General features: G+C 37.0%; 1 protein-coding gene and 1 long non-coding RNA gene across 2 annotated transcripts in view; one reads left to right on the top strand and one right to left on the bottom strand.

Moving 5' to 3' along the window:
- LOC149775209 (atrial natriuretic peptide receptor 1-like) overlaps nt 1-14,917 on the bottom strand; it is a 194,139-nt gene that overhangs the window by 56,473 nt on the left and 122,749 nt on the right. Inside the window, exons 14-15 of the mRNA XM_089944372.1 lie at nt 6,768-6,933; nt 5,951-6,100 (exon numbers count right to left, since the gene is read on the bottom strand). Of these exons, the coding sequence (XP_089800498.1) occupies nt 5,951-6,100; nt 6,768-6,933 (316 nt within the window). The remainder of the gene's footprint in view (nt 1-5,950; nt 6,101-6,767; nt 6,934-14,917) is intronic.
- LOC149775210 (uncharacterized) lies at nt 8,706-13,150 on the top strand. Its single transcript, XR_016416587.1, has 2 exons — nt 8,706-8,845; nt 12,539-13,150. It is a non-coding gene; the product is annotated as an uncharacterized LOC149775210 (long non-coding RNA).

Raw genomic sequence — 14,917 nt, 5'->3', positions numbered from 1 at the left:
ATTTCTTCTCCTTTCTCTTCGTCGGCTTGGTACAGCAAACAGGTGGCATTGGTCCTTCCTCCGTACAAACTATCCCTCGCGTTCAGCGGGTCCATGAACTGGTAACTTTCCACGAGGCGTTTAAACTCGGGATCGGTTTTCATACGGTGATCGTACTCGTGTTCCCACATTTCCACCACTTGGTATCCTTGCTGTTCTAACTTTAGGCGTCGCTGACAAGTGTCCTGGTACACGTCTTCCATGGTTCGTTGTAAAAACTGATTTTTAGTGCCACGGTCAGGGTAACAGACGGGACATCCGTGAAATAAGCAACCGTTAAACTCGTACACGATCTTGGGGTTTTCTAAGTCCCAGCCATCGACCGAATACGTTCCGATGGTCTTTTCGCCCCCTCCGTTGCGGGCATGCTGAATCCACTTGTCTTCCTTGTCGCACAAGTAATGTAACCAGCGTAGGGCTTTCACCGAGTATTGACGTTTGACATAGTGGGTCGTTTGAGGGCTGATGACAGCCACGGTGTTTTCAGGCATGAATCGTTGTCGATACACTAAAGAACACGCTTTGGCAATGGTGCAAGCTTCTTTCAAAGGATCGACCCCTCCGTGTTCCATGAACAGTTCTCGAAATTTTCCACAGCAACGCCGTAAAATGTCCACGTCGGAACGACAATACTTTAGCATTTCTTCCTGAAAGTCGAAAGGGTCCGAGGCGTGAGCCTGGTACCAAGCGTAGAAAGCTTCTCGTTGTTCGGTACGCATGTTGTCGGGGTCGTAATAGTGAGCCTCAGGCATTGATTGGCTTCCGTATTGAAAAAGTGTGGAAAGTACCCTTTAGCCATTTCTGTCATTCCAAACGTTTTAGGCATTCGACTCAAAGGCATGGCCAAATAGCTCATCGAATCTTTAAACTGCATTTGTCCCACTTGCATGAAAATGATTTTGGCTCCGTTCAAAGTCACTTTAGGACGCTCGGTGCCTTGTTCCGTATAGTACCTCAAAAGAAACTGTCCATCGTATCCGGAGAAATTGTGAGCCATCACCGTGGCATGACGATGACAATCTCCGTAACGTTCGATGTCATCTTGGCTCCACGTCTTGTCGATGGGGTCTAAGACCCATTGGGCAAAATCGGCTAACGTGTTCGGTCCCCGAAAGATTTTTTCACGCCCTCCAGGAATCTTGCTGCAGTGAGGGCAGTGACTGAAGATAGGTTCTTGAATGCACTTCTCGCACGCTCTATGAGCCACGCAGAAATTAGGGATGTGAATGCCGGTCTCTTGCATGCATTCGAAATCGAAAAAGATGAAATTGCCTTTCTTCTTGTGACCGTCCTCTTTCTCTGGTGGGGGTTGGTATTTTTGCACGTAACATTGGTGTTCCAAGTCCACGATGTGGTGACAAATGTGACATTTTTTCTTTCCTGAACATACGTGTGCCTTGGTATTATTGGTACGTATGACTTGTTCACACGTAGAGCACAATCTCAGCAGTTGACAAGCACATTTCTTCTGTGAACCTTGCGTCTTCAGATGTTGTTGGTAACAGGTAGGGCTGACAAACGTGCGCAGACAAGTTGAACAAGGCACTGGTTCTTCGCTCAGACAGGGTGAAGAGGCCAAACATCCTGTGCATTTCGATCCACAATGCTTGTGTTGCTCTCGATTGTTATAACCATGGTCACATTTCTCACAGTAATAACTGTATCGCAGGAATCCAGTGATAGTGGTAATCGTATCGAAATGGTCATCGTGATAATAGACGTGAATGTATTTTCCGTCCTTAAAGTCTTGCCCTCGAAACAATAGAGGTCCGCGCACTTCTTGAGGGTGCACTTTCAAGGTGTATCGTGGAGCTAGGACATCTTGCAATTTTTGCATCTCAGGAATGCCACAGGGTGTGTCTTTGGACAGGCCAGCTTGTTGCAACAGGAGTTCTGCTTCGTTTCGTTGTTTGGCTCGGTCCGATTGTTGAATAGTGTTCCAGGTTCTTTTCCATTCTACCGTGTCGTTCTTGTTGGCATAGGTTCGTCCCACCACGATGGCACGGGCTAAACACATCTGGTCATGAGGGTTGCGAATTCGGACGAGACTCTTTTTGGTGTTGCGAAGGTCGTCCACCAATAACATCTTTTTGCGTCCAGTCCCTTGAGGAGGAGAGACGTGGGTCATATCCAGTGTGGCTTTGCCATCGGTGATGTCAAACTGGTCATTAGATTGTTGCACGTGTTGAATCTTGTCCATGACTTTGGAAGCAGTCAATTCTGCCGGGGTGCTAAACTCGATCCAAACAGGGGATTTCAAACCGTCGTGTTGTATGGAAAGTCTCAAGCGATCGTCTTCTTTGGGTTGACATTGTTGCTTGAGTGAAGTGAGCAAAGAATCCCACACCCCAGTGATGAACACTTCTGCTTTCTCTAACGGCACTTCAGCCTTGAAATCTTTAAACTTCACCGTGTATTTGTAAGCCGTGGTTCTAAATTTTCTAGAGGAGCGCTTTTCCGTCTCTCGAATGGAATAGTACTTTTCAGGGTTGACTAAGGGTGGTGAACTTGGTTTAGAGGGTTCGGATTCTGGTTCACTCATGTCCTCTTCAAAATCACTGGCATGAATTTGTGCCAAGATTTCAGCCCTGGTACGAGGCGATAGATCACGTTTCTGCCTCTTACTTCTTTCTTCTTCTTCTTTCTTCTCGAATGAATGGGATCGTTTCATCTTGAAAGCAAAAAGTCAAATGACTCAAGTTCAAACACCATAAACTACTTTATAGTCATGGCAGACCAGCGTATATAAAAGGGTGTGTGTCTTGTCCTTTCACTATTCATTTCACTCTCAAGCCGAGCACAACGATGGAAGAGACTAACCAGATGGAACGTTTCGTCAGAGCTTTGCGAGGGGTCATTAGAAAATTCTCTTCAGACCAGCCTACGGACTACTCTCCTTCCTTTAGAGATAAAAGTCAAGATACTTGCTATATCTGTCAGAAGAAAGGGCATTGGTCTTCAGAGTGTCCAGACCGTGAAAAAAGAACAAAAACAGGGACTAAAAAAGACAAAAGTCAAGATACCTGTTATTATTGTAAAGAAAAAGGACATTGGTCTCCAGATTGCCCAAAAAAGAAACAAGAGGAGTCAGAAGAAAAAAAGGATTCTTCAGAAGAAGAGAGGGATTCTTCGAAAGAAGAGAGGGATTCTTTAGAGGAAGAAGAGGAAGAAAAAAGACAATTCTATTTACAAGAGGCAAAGAAACAGGAGAAGAAGAAAAGAAGAAGGGAAGAAAATGAGGAAAAGACGGTGAAGAAATTCAAAAAACAGAGAGACTAAACAAGGAGAAAGAAGAAGTCAATGAACTTTTAATTAAAGTGTTGTGTTGTGAATTGTGAATTGAATTGTAAAAAAATGGAGAAAAGAATAAATGAATGATATAAGGTAAGTGTCTTTGAGTTATGATTTTAAAATAAGAAGCTACACTCACGCACTCATACACAGACACGTACTATAAGGTAAAATGGGTGGGGTTTTTTGAGTTATTGGCAAATTGAAATTGTATTTCTTTTCGAGAAATGTGGGTGGCCCTGAAAAGGGCCTTTTTTGGTGTAGGGGTGAGTTTAAGCAATCAACTTTAACTGCCTTATGCCTTTGCCACGGCCAAGGCCTACTTCTGGACTGCGTAATGTTGATGATGATTGGGTTGAAATCACTAAGGGTGGTACGGTAGGCTTAGTCACAGGGTTGACGTGTTTAGCTCGGGAAGGTCGTATTCTCTTCGGTCGTGATAAAGAAGTCTGATACATTTGTTTCAGACTTCTTAACTCCGCTAAAATGTCCAACAGTACCGTGGCCGTTTGATTTTCACCCTCTTGTTTCTTTGCTGCTACTTCTTCTTGCTGTTGCTGCTGTTGTTTTTTTCTTACCTCTTCTTCTTGTTGCTGTTGCTGTAGGATAAAAGCTTGTTCCGCTTCCTTTTGTCGTTGCATAAATTTCTCCAATTCTTCTTTCTGTCTCTGTCTAAAATTCTCCACTTGCGGTAATGAAGAAGGTAACGCAGGTTCCGGAACAAATTCTTGCGAGGAGAGAAAATCCACAAAATCCCAATTCACTTCTTCTGAAAGTAAGTCCGAGTTCCCTTGGGCAGTCTCCCCTGCTGGTGCACCCCAATGGATCGTTTTCTGAGTTTCCGTCATGTTGAATCACTGTCGCATAGATTGACTGCACACAAGCGCTAGCGAATCTATATTGACTACGTGACGTCACAGACTGCTCTCTTCGGATTGGATGCGGGCTGACTGAATTCTGTAACGCGTGTTCGGATTGGTGAATGAACTCAATCCGTTTCAATCCTTCCTGTCCCTATAAATAAGCGCCGTTCACTGCATTGATTCACCTATTCTCGGAGCCTCAACATGTGGACAGACGTTAAATCTTCAACCCTTGTGTCAACAATGATGTTCAGGACGGACATGCTCATGTATGTCCGATCCAAGTGGACCGTTGTCCACAGGACCAACAGCAGCCTGTGGATAAGAAGAGTCTATATAGAGAGACAAGGTTGCCTCAAGAGGACTCTGATGTATGGCCCTGCTGTAAGACGAAGTTTGAGGACAAGAAGATGTCGCAAATGCCCTTTATGTTAAGGGCATATTAACATAAACCAAATGCCCTTTTCAGGGCCAGTCATATTTCTCGAAAAGAGATAGCCTTTCCATTGCCTACCCCTTTTTTTAAAATTTTAAAAAAATCCCATGTTCAATTTCCCTTGACGCTATAAAGGCCCACTTTAGTAAAAGCCCTTGACGCTATAAAGGCCCACCCTGTTTAATTTCCTTTGACGCTAAAGTGCCCCACGATTTTTTCTTTCTCCATGTTAATTTCCCTTGACGGTAATCTTACCCACGATTTTTCTCCATGTTAATTTTCCCTTGACGGTAATCTTGCCCAAGGGGTCTTGTAATGCTAATTCCCATTGACCGTAAAGTGCCCCTCTTCACTACTTATGACCCAGTACTCACATGATACTTATAATAATACTCTATGACCCAGTACTCACATGCTACTTATACTAATACCATATGGCCCAGTACTCATATGCTACATATAATATTACCCTTTGGCCCAGTACTCTGATCATGGTGATACTAATACCTTATGACCCAGTACTCATACGCTACTGATACTTGTACTCAATGGTCCAGTACTTATGCGCTACCTATACTAGTGTCCTATGGTCCACTTGTCATATAATACTAATACTCTGTGGTATTTATATGCTACTTATACGAGTACCATACGGTCCAGAACTTATTTGCTACTTTGTTTCATTGCTTACATAAAGGATGGAAAAATCTTGGTTGCGGTAAAGTCTAAGTCTCAAAATACCTTTCTACGCTAAGAAGTACTGTTCTGCAAACACAAACGTTTCCAATCGACAAACAAACACATATAGCGATGGCTATATCCACCGACATTACATACCTGGACGATGAAATACGGATGTTTGTTTAGAGACTTTGAAGTGAAATACATTGATGTAACAATTAAAAATTTAATAGGTGACCACGTGACCACAAAAAATTGCTACTGGTGATTCTTGAAACATAAATCACTGCCATAAAGTCGGAAAACGATCTTGTTGATACTTTCATGAATGGAGCTTGATACCACCGAAAATTCTCTTTTAGGAAAGGCACAACACGTATTGAATGAATTGCTATATTTATCTTGCTGCAGAAATACCATTCTTTAGTTTCAACATCTAAAATCATACCAAAACTGAACTCTTGAATTAAAACATTCGCTAATTTTACCATAAGAAAAATATGCTCAAAAATGATTGTTGACTTTTTAATAAAATGGGAAAAGATGAGTTATAATCGCAAGGCTTTACAAGTTTAGTTCATGCCGTGAAAGGTGTTGTAACAAGATTATACAATACTTTCTGCACTTTGAGCTTCCTTGCCTCTTGCGATCATGTTTTCTCTCGGAAACACTCCCATCCTGTAGACTATTTCGTGCAGGATTATTCCGAAGCTGTATACATCTCCGCTCTGGGTGCCATGTGGCGGCCTATTTACCACGCGTAGTAATTCCGGCGCTGTCCATAACAGTGCTATAATACATATTAACACACTTTATAAGAATGTAAAAATTAAAAATTAACACTTAATATTTATCCTATTCTAAACGTAGACTTTCATAAGACTTCATGTCTATAATGTTCGATTACAGTCCAGTATGAAACACCTGGAAACGGAAAAAAATACAGACGAACGACCCCCAACGCAATACTATTTCAGCACACGAATATGTCAGAAATATTAAATAGGGGCTGAGCTTTGAAGCATTTCCTGGAACACCCAGGTTCAGATTTTAACCGAAAGTTGACTGGAACACAAAGAAAATACTTTCAATTAGAAGGTGAAGCTTTGGAATGTTTAATAAAATGCTCGGGAAAGGATTTTAACCGGAAGGTTAAGATTTCCTCGTTGTCTATCATGTTAAGATAGAAAATGGCGTATTCCTCACCATATCAACAAGCTCATATCAAAGATCTGAATCGGAAGGCTTTAACATTGCATGTCCTCTGTACATAGTCCTGATTCCAGATTCTCATAATATGAAAATTATATTATTAAATGACAATATGCAAGTGACAAATTGAAAATACTCCAGACAAAATGGGTGACAGTTTGTGGTGTGTAGTCGTAAAACCGTTTACGAAAAGACATAAATCAAATGAGATGTATTGGTTTAAGATTATCACGTGCGAAGGTTACCTTTATATCTTTGATTTTCCTCAACATCTGGGGGATCAATCATCTCCGTCAGGTAGCTCAGTCCAAAGTCTGTTATCTTCAACACCCACCTGTTGTCAACCAAGCAGTTGGTGCTCTTCAGTCTCCCGTGGGACACGATCTTGGAGGAATGAATGTACATCATCCCCTAAAACGGTGTCAGAATCACGTGGTCAAGAAGTTCAGTTAATATTGCTATGATTGATAATACTCTGCTCCTACTAAAATACCATCTACCTTGAAATTAACGAACCCTTTGTTACAAATTTAAGTAAAAAGAGTCCATCTAAATCTGATCTTTCACACGTCATATAACTAACGTAAGCATATTCTATTGTGAAACTGAACTATCAAAATATTTGTCTTTGTGGGACATAATTATGGAAATTAGAGTAGTCCCCGCAATAACAAAACAATGCACGCCTTATTGATATCGCTAGTTTTATCCCAAGGTCCCGTCCATTGTTCCTTGGTTTTCAGTGCACAAAGATATAGGATAGTGTGCCGTGTTATGTATATATGATTTAATTATATCTGATTTAATGTATATTTATTTCAATTTATATGCTTGTCAGTTTTAATATTGTTTTATTTTTCATTACATGATATTGTAATATAAATGTATTCACTAGAGATGATACTTTTTTTCAGAAAATAGTTTGACCGTGACTGTTTGTTTTATGAATACCAGTTGTTCATCTAAATCCTGACCATGTTTCAAAATTTGTGGCAATCACGTAAACAAGTTTTATCTTTATTTTAAAATGATTGGTTGTTGTCGAATTCATGATGGGACTTCGGGTTTAAGATGTAAACAATTTTTTATTTTATTGTTTTATTTCTTAGAGTAAAACGATTGGTTTTGGTCAGGGTCACACTGGGTAGACGTGATCTTTAACAAGTACTTAGCTTCTCTAAACTTCCAGAAGATGATCACGTGACCCCTTGTTTACGTTTTAGGATACGATATAACCTCTGTTTTGGAGAGTTATCCTCAGTAGAAGATGGGCTGTTAAATTGGAAGTTGTATGTTGAGCTGTTTGGAGTTATTTCAAATTACTTGGATTCAAAAGGATTAATTCTGTTATGTTTCTGGAAAATACGTGTGTTCAGTAATATTGTGGAATAAGGACAGATTTGTTATAAAAATGTATTCAGCCATCAGAAACCGGAGTTATTATTCTTGTTTCTGCAAGGAACTGTAGAATTCAACACAACCGATTTCACCATACGTCATCGTCTTCCATCTTGGATTCTTCGTAGGGATGCGAACTTGAAATCAGTAGAACATTTTGTTATTAGGACTACTAACATTTTATTCTTGGATTATTCTTGGATTATTTTGGATTTGATTCTATAAAACCGTAAGTTCATATTTTTTTTATTTTTACTGAATTTTTCCAGGGAAATAAATTATTGCATTTTTTCAAAGCTTGTTGTTTTCACTCTTTCTTGTGTTACTGTGTATTCGAGCCGAAACACGTGACATAAGAGCTGACATTCCACCGTGTGTTTGTTAACCAGAGAGAGAGATAACAACTGCAGCATAAAAGATAATCTATCTCTCTCTTTCTCGTGTTATCTGTTAAGGACAACAACAAAAAAACTTTAGTTAGCATTAAAGAAAGTCGGTCAGCAGACTTTATCTTTTATTCCTTAATGTCAATCAAATATATATATATATATATATATATATATATATATATATATATATATATATATATATATATATATATATATATATATATATATATATATATATATATATGTATATATATATGCATGTATATATATATATATATATATATATATATATATATATATATATATATATATATATATATATATATATATGCATTTATCTCCCTAGATGTTGGAAGGTGCTGAGTGTAATGATCTAGTCTGGTAACATGGTTTATGTTAGTCACCCCCTCGTAATGACCATTTTTGACAAAGTTCTGCATATTTCGGACAGGGAACTCTACCAAAGCGGCTCTCGGGACGCGGAACTAAGCATTGAAGTGTCTACAATCCTGATAATCCTATTCTCCTTGTTACAGGTACGAAATGATCTTATTTCTTTATAAATTTAGACACTTAAGGATTTTAAATTCTATTCTTACATGCTATTTCAGTCTTCGTTTTATGAAATTCTCAATATTTGCAGCTTACATTTGGTTAAAACATATTTTTATTGATATAAACTGGGATAGGGTTTTAAGTTCTGATAACTTGCTATCAACTTTCGAACCCAAAGATTTTTGTTGTTGTTGTTGTTGTTGTTGTTCTAGGATTTAACGCCATTTTTCAGCACAAGATAGGCTATACATGGCGGCCAGTATAACTGGTGGAGGAAGAACCCTGGAAAACCCAGGGCAGAACAAACGACCCACGAGAAGATACTGACGGGCTTTCCCACGAACCCACGCAAGCCGATCCTTGGACTCGAATCAACGCGGACAGAGGTGAGATGGCAGTGATCCGGAACGGTGAGCGCTTTAGACCACTCGGCAATTCGGGGCCCACCGATCCAAAGAATACCTTTCTGTAAAAAAATCTCCATGACCGGCATATGTACATACATACATACATACATACTCCAATGGCGATACTAAATGGATATTAAGGGAGAAAAGAACAAATAAAAACGTAAAGGAGAGAAGTAAAAATATAAATCCCATGTCACATACACAGAAAAATAGTCAAGCGTTTTATAGTAAGAACCGTTTAATAGTTAAATTTATTTTAGTACTGCCCAGCCTGTAATTTCGATTTTTCTCATTTGATCGATTGAGAATTACTCTTAATAATAACTTGAAATGTAAATTTAATTGAATAATTAAAGTAGTAATACGCATATTGGACCTGTATACCTTCAACATGAGAAGAAATTAGGTTTATTGGTTTACATGCCTTCTACTCCTACAGTATTCGTTAGCTTTGCGTGTGCAATTGACAGTTTGGTATCTCCATTCCAAAAGTTTTGAAGTGTTAGATTTTTTAAGAAGGGGTCATTTCAACTCCCTTAGCAACATAATATGACGTGTATCCTGTGAAGGATTGCTCTGAAAGTTGACACTGAATAGTATAAATGACTTGCTATGAAAAATATACCTGCAATGGACCGACACAAGTGGGGATATCAGCGTAAATAATTATATAGAACGTTACTAGTTTAAGTCTATCTCTTCATTCACTCAACAAACAAAACCTTATTTCTAAACAAAAATATTTTACTCGCAAAATAAATGATAAGTAGGACAGCTTCATGATAATCTCTTTTATCAAAAACAAATTATATTCACTGCAACGGTCCCAAACTACACTTGCATATCCAATAGGGGTCTAATATCGGTAATGTACAACTTAGAACTATTAGTTTCAGAACACTGCAACCTACCACTCTCAACAATGCCAGATTTGTATTTCTTGACACAAGACCGAATAATAAATGTTCTAAAAAAACGTTAGTGGAAACCCAAATTAAATCCAATGCTGTAAATGTTTATGTCTGAAGTGACCTGTATCGTGTTGGTGTAATAATAGTCTTTTGTTGAAACAGGTTCGTATTCACAATAAAACCTAGTGAAAATCTCTATACAAAAATCTTTATTTTTGTATGACCACTCTGTATTTCAAGAAATAATAATAACTTGAATTGTACAATTTTAAGAAATAAATTTGAGCCCAAAAGAACTACTGACATAGCAAAAATACAGTTTGATTTTGCAAACAATTAAAGCACGAATGAATAATCTTTAGAGTAACAAGATTATAAAGTCTTCTACTTGACCTCAGGTCACAATTAGCATTTTCTATTTAAAAAAAAATATCTAATGGAAAATAACCTTAGGAACGTCTTAATGTTTCTGAATAAAATGTTAGGTATAATTAGAACATATGTTACTGACATTATAATATAAATCCCGGACTATGTCAGGTTCGCCAAAGAATCCCAGTAGCATAGACCCAGACATAAATAACATGTTTATTTCGATTAATAATGACTATATTGATCCTTTTGAAGACTTACTAAATAGTGTTAAAAATGAATCGAATAAGAAGCACTTGCTCTCAGCATTGAATACCCCTTCTGTTCGTATTGAGGTTATCACATTATCTGATATCCAAGGTGCAATAATAAGACAAAAAGGTGGTAAATGTCCAGGATCAGATTTTTTTATGGAACATTTTAAATTTTCAGATACTAGACTTCATGTTCTGTTGATGATTTTATTTAATTGTATGGTTATGCATAACTTTGAACCAGATGATTTCACAAAAATTACAATTATACCGCTAATAAAAAGCGAAATTGGTAACCTGGCGGACAAAAATAACTATAGACCTTTAGTTCTCGTACCATTATTTCAAAAATATTTGAATGCATTATATTGCAAAGATGTGAAGTCACAATCTCCGATAATCAGTTTGGTTTTAAACAGCAGCATTCAACATATTTATGCCTATATACCTTTAAGGAAACAGCTATTATGTAGAACATGGCAGACCAGTGTTTGCATGCTTTTTTACATGCTAGTAAGGCATTTGATAGGATCAATCATTGGACACTCTTTAAAAAGTTGATTGATATTAAAATACCTGTCTACATAGTTCATATTTTAGTTAACTGGTATGGCAAACAGTTGTATTATGTGCGATGGGGAAGTGTAATATCCAGCGCTTTCCATGTAACCAATGGGGTGAGGCAGGGGGTATTCTTTCCCCTTTGTTATTTAATATATATATATATATATATATATATATATATATATATATATATATATATATATATATATATATATATATATATATATATATATATATATATATATATATATATATATATATATATATATATATAAAGAGAGAGAGAGAGAGAGAAATCGTAAGCTGGGTCAGTGTTAGGTGGAGTTAGTCTGCCACCAAATGTGTTGTTTCTTGACAATTTTAATTTTTGCTGATGATATAACATTTATAACTCCTTATATCACAGGTTTAAGGACATTATTAAAGATATGTGAACAATACGCATTTGAAAATGATATCATCTATAATACAAAAAAATTAGCATACATGGTCTTTCAGCCAACTACTTTTAAATTACCATCTCCTCCCCCTGTACATCTTAAAGGCAATGCTCTTACGCATGTCAACATTTATACGTATTTGGGTCATATTTTGAAATCCAATCGGTCAGATAATGAAGATATGATGAGACATTACCGATTTGTGTCTACTCAAAAAAACATGCTTCTACGTAAATTTAAGAATTGTTCATTGAATATCAAAATTAGATTATTCAAATCTTATTGCTGCACTATATATTGTGCTCCTCTGTGAACAAACTTTAGTGAATGTATGAAAAGAAAAGTAGTTATTGGTTATAATAATAGTCTTCGTTTTATATTATGTCTTCCTAGATGGAACAGTACCTCCAACATGTTTTTAAATTATAATGTCTTCAGTTTTGATGAAGTAATGAGAAAGTATGTATTTTCAATGACTACAAGAATATCCAATAGCAAGAACTACATAGAAATCTCTTTGTAACAATGACATTCATTTAAATTCTCATATTATTAGCAGATGGAACAAATTACTCTTTAATTGTGTCACTTAATGTCATTCTTAATAATTCAGGGCACAGTTAATTGTGTAGACGTATCTGCATACTTGTACATATGATATATATGTTCTTTTATGTTTACAATGTTTCTTTTACTTTATATCTCTTTTTCTATAATTTTCAGACTGCGCTGATGTCCATCCTTGCATTTCCAGGGTGATGTCTGATTTTGTATGTGTTGGGAAGCCTTGTAAATGTTTGGCAAATTACCTCAGAGTTTTATTCAATGAAGAGAGGTCACTTTTTGAAATGTTACACCATAATTCACTTCCATAACACATTGAAGGAAAAATTATATTTTTGATTACATTTTCAGCAACCAAAGGATTTACCAATCAGACCGTGAACAGATTTTTTTCCTTTCTTGCATGCATCGAGTATTGATTCATGCGACGACAGCTTTGAGTTAAGCCGGTGTCCCAGGTGTGTTTCCGAATCAGTAACGACAAACATGACGGCCCAAGATACAACTTCATATTGATATAATTCTTGTACTGGGGACCGAGAATGATAATGTACGACTTTGACACTAAGCTCGAATCGCCACTAATTACTGTAGGCGTATGCTATATCTAACAGTTTTTGTAGATTGCTAGGATATATAGCCAAAAGTGAAATATCATCAGGTAGGGTTGGATTTCCCACAGCTAAGGATCCAATCTTTGCTCCAAATCCTCTATTTTCTAACCGTAGCAGAAAGTAATTTATAAATATTGTGTATATCAAGACTGACAAACTCCGCCTTGTCTCACTCATTGGCCAATTGAGAACCAGTCCAAAAATTGCCCATTTACAAGAATGTTGCTCTGTAAATTTGCAAACATGTTAAAAATTATCAAAAGGGATTTACATGTAATTCCCAACATGAATAATTTAAAAAGTAATCCTTTATGCCACACGGTATCAAATTCATTTTTGTATCAAGAAAAGCAGCGAAAACCCGTGAACCCATGTTTACTTTATATTGTACTGATTGCAACAGCAAAACCTTTGCTGTTGTGCAGCCTAAACCTTTTCGGTAACCATGTTGTTGTGAACTGGGTATACTAGAATTAGTATCTTTGAGCCAAGTTACCACACATTCATGAATAATTTTCTCAAAAGTTTTGTAGATAACAGGCAGTAAAGTAACAGGCCTGTAACTTTCGAGGAGTTATTTGATTTTCTGTTACTTTTGTATAGTGGTATTACTTACCCTTTTTGCAGTCTACAGGTATTAAGATTGATCAATCATCTGAGTAAATAAAATTGTCATACACTCGATAAGGTAATCGCTTCCATATATCGAATGTTCATTGCAAATTTGATCATGGCCCAATGCTTTTTATTTTTTTAGTCTTTTAATGATTTCTCTTACTTCGTTTACATTGATACTGGTCTGTAAGGCATCGATATGGCTTTCTCCGTCCTGTAGACCTCGATTTAATTCTCTCCCTATAAATTCGTAAAAATTTCCTCAAAGCTATGGTTAACATTTGGCGTGTGAATGTCCTCATAGTATCTGGCAAAGCCATTTGCAATGAAATCGTCATCACGGACACGAACTCCATCAGTTGGTAATTCCTGACAAACATTTATATTATTCCCTATCTTAACACTGATCATTTTCCAAAAGTCACTTACATTGCATTCATGTGCTTATTCAATTTCTTCATATACCTCCCCCCCATATATTTTTCCACAACCATATTTTTAAGGTTTCTAAAGTCTCTCTTATTTAATATTCTCTATAAGAGTTATATTGACCAACCCTAGGTTTTCCCTCATTTATCCAAATATACCTAGCTTGTCTTTGAAGCTTATGTGCCTCTTTGAGTTCATCGAACTCGTATTGTTTGGCATGATAATTGGATTTAGACTTTGGAAGCGCAATGTTGCTTGACTGCTGTATTGCATTAAGAATATGCAAGTAAAATCTATCAACATTGTCCGAAATAGTACTTATATCAAAAGTTTTCAAGCGATGGTCCAACTCAGTTTGATAGTTTTTCAAGATATCGGCATCTAATTTATTCCATGCTATGTTATTTCTCTTCATAGACTGTCTGAAGTCTCTCCCACAGGTCACTGTACGAAAGGAAGTAAGGATAGGGAGGTGGTCAGATAGCACGTACTCTTCGTGATCTGAAACAATGTGCACACTCAGTAATCTACCTATGCATTGATCCGACAGTACAAAATGACCAATCATCGTTCTTGCTGGGGTGAATGTATAACGGTAACCAGTGCATATTATTAACATTAGATAATGAGTCTTGAATAACCACTCCTTATACGATCAAAAACATAGCTTCCAAACCAGACAAGTAGGCTATTCAATGTTTCTTAATTGTAAGGTTTAGTCCACAATGCCGAACTTAGTAAAATGCCTTCAAAAGGTCATGGAACATTATACAACTATCTTCATTTGTTTCCCCAGTTAGACATGGGGATGTTAAATCTCAGTGAAATGAGGTACTGAGAGTTTGTCAGATTTATAATTTAAAAACAAGTATTTTTATGA

The sequence above is a fragment of the Sinohyriopsis cumingii genome, chromosome 19, assembly GCF_028554795.1.
Source record: "Sinohyriopsis cumingii isolate HCF-2022 chromosome 19, ASM2855479v2, whole genome shotgun sequence".
In the NCBI taxonomy this organism is placed as follows: Eukaryota; Metazoa; Mollusca; class Bivalvia; order Unionida; family Unionidae; genus Sinohyriopsis; species Sinohyriopsis cumingii.
This window is presented reverse-complemented; position numbering and strand designations above follow the sequence as displayed.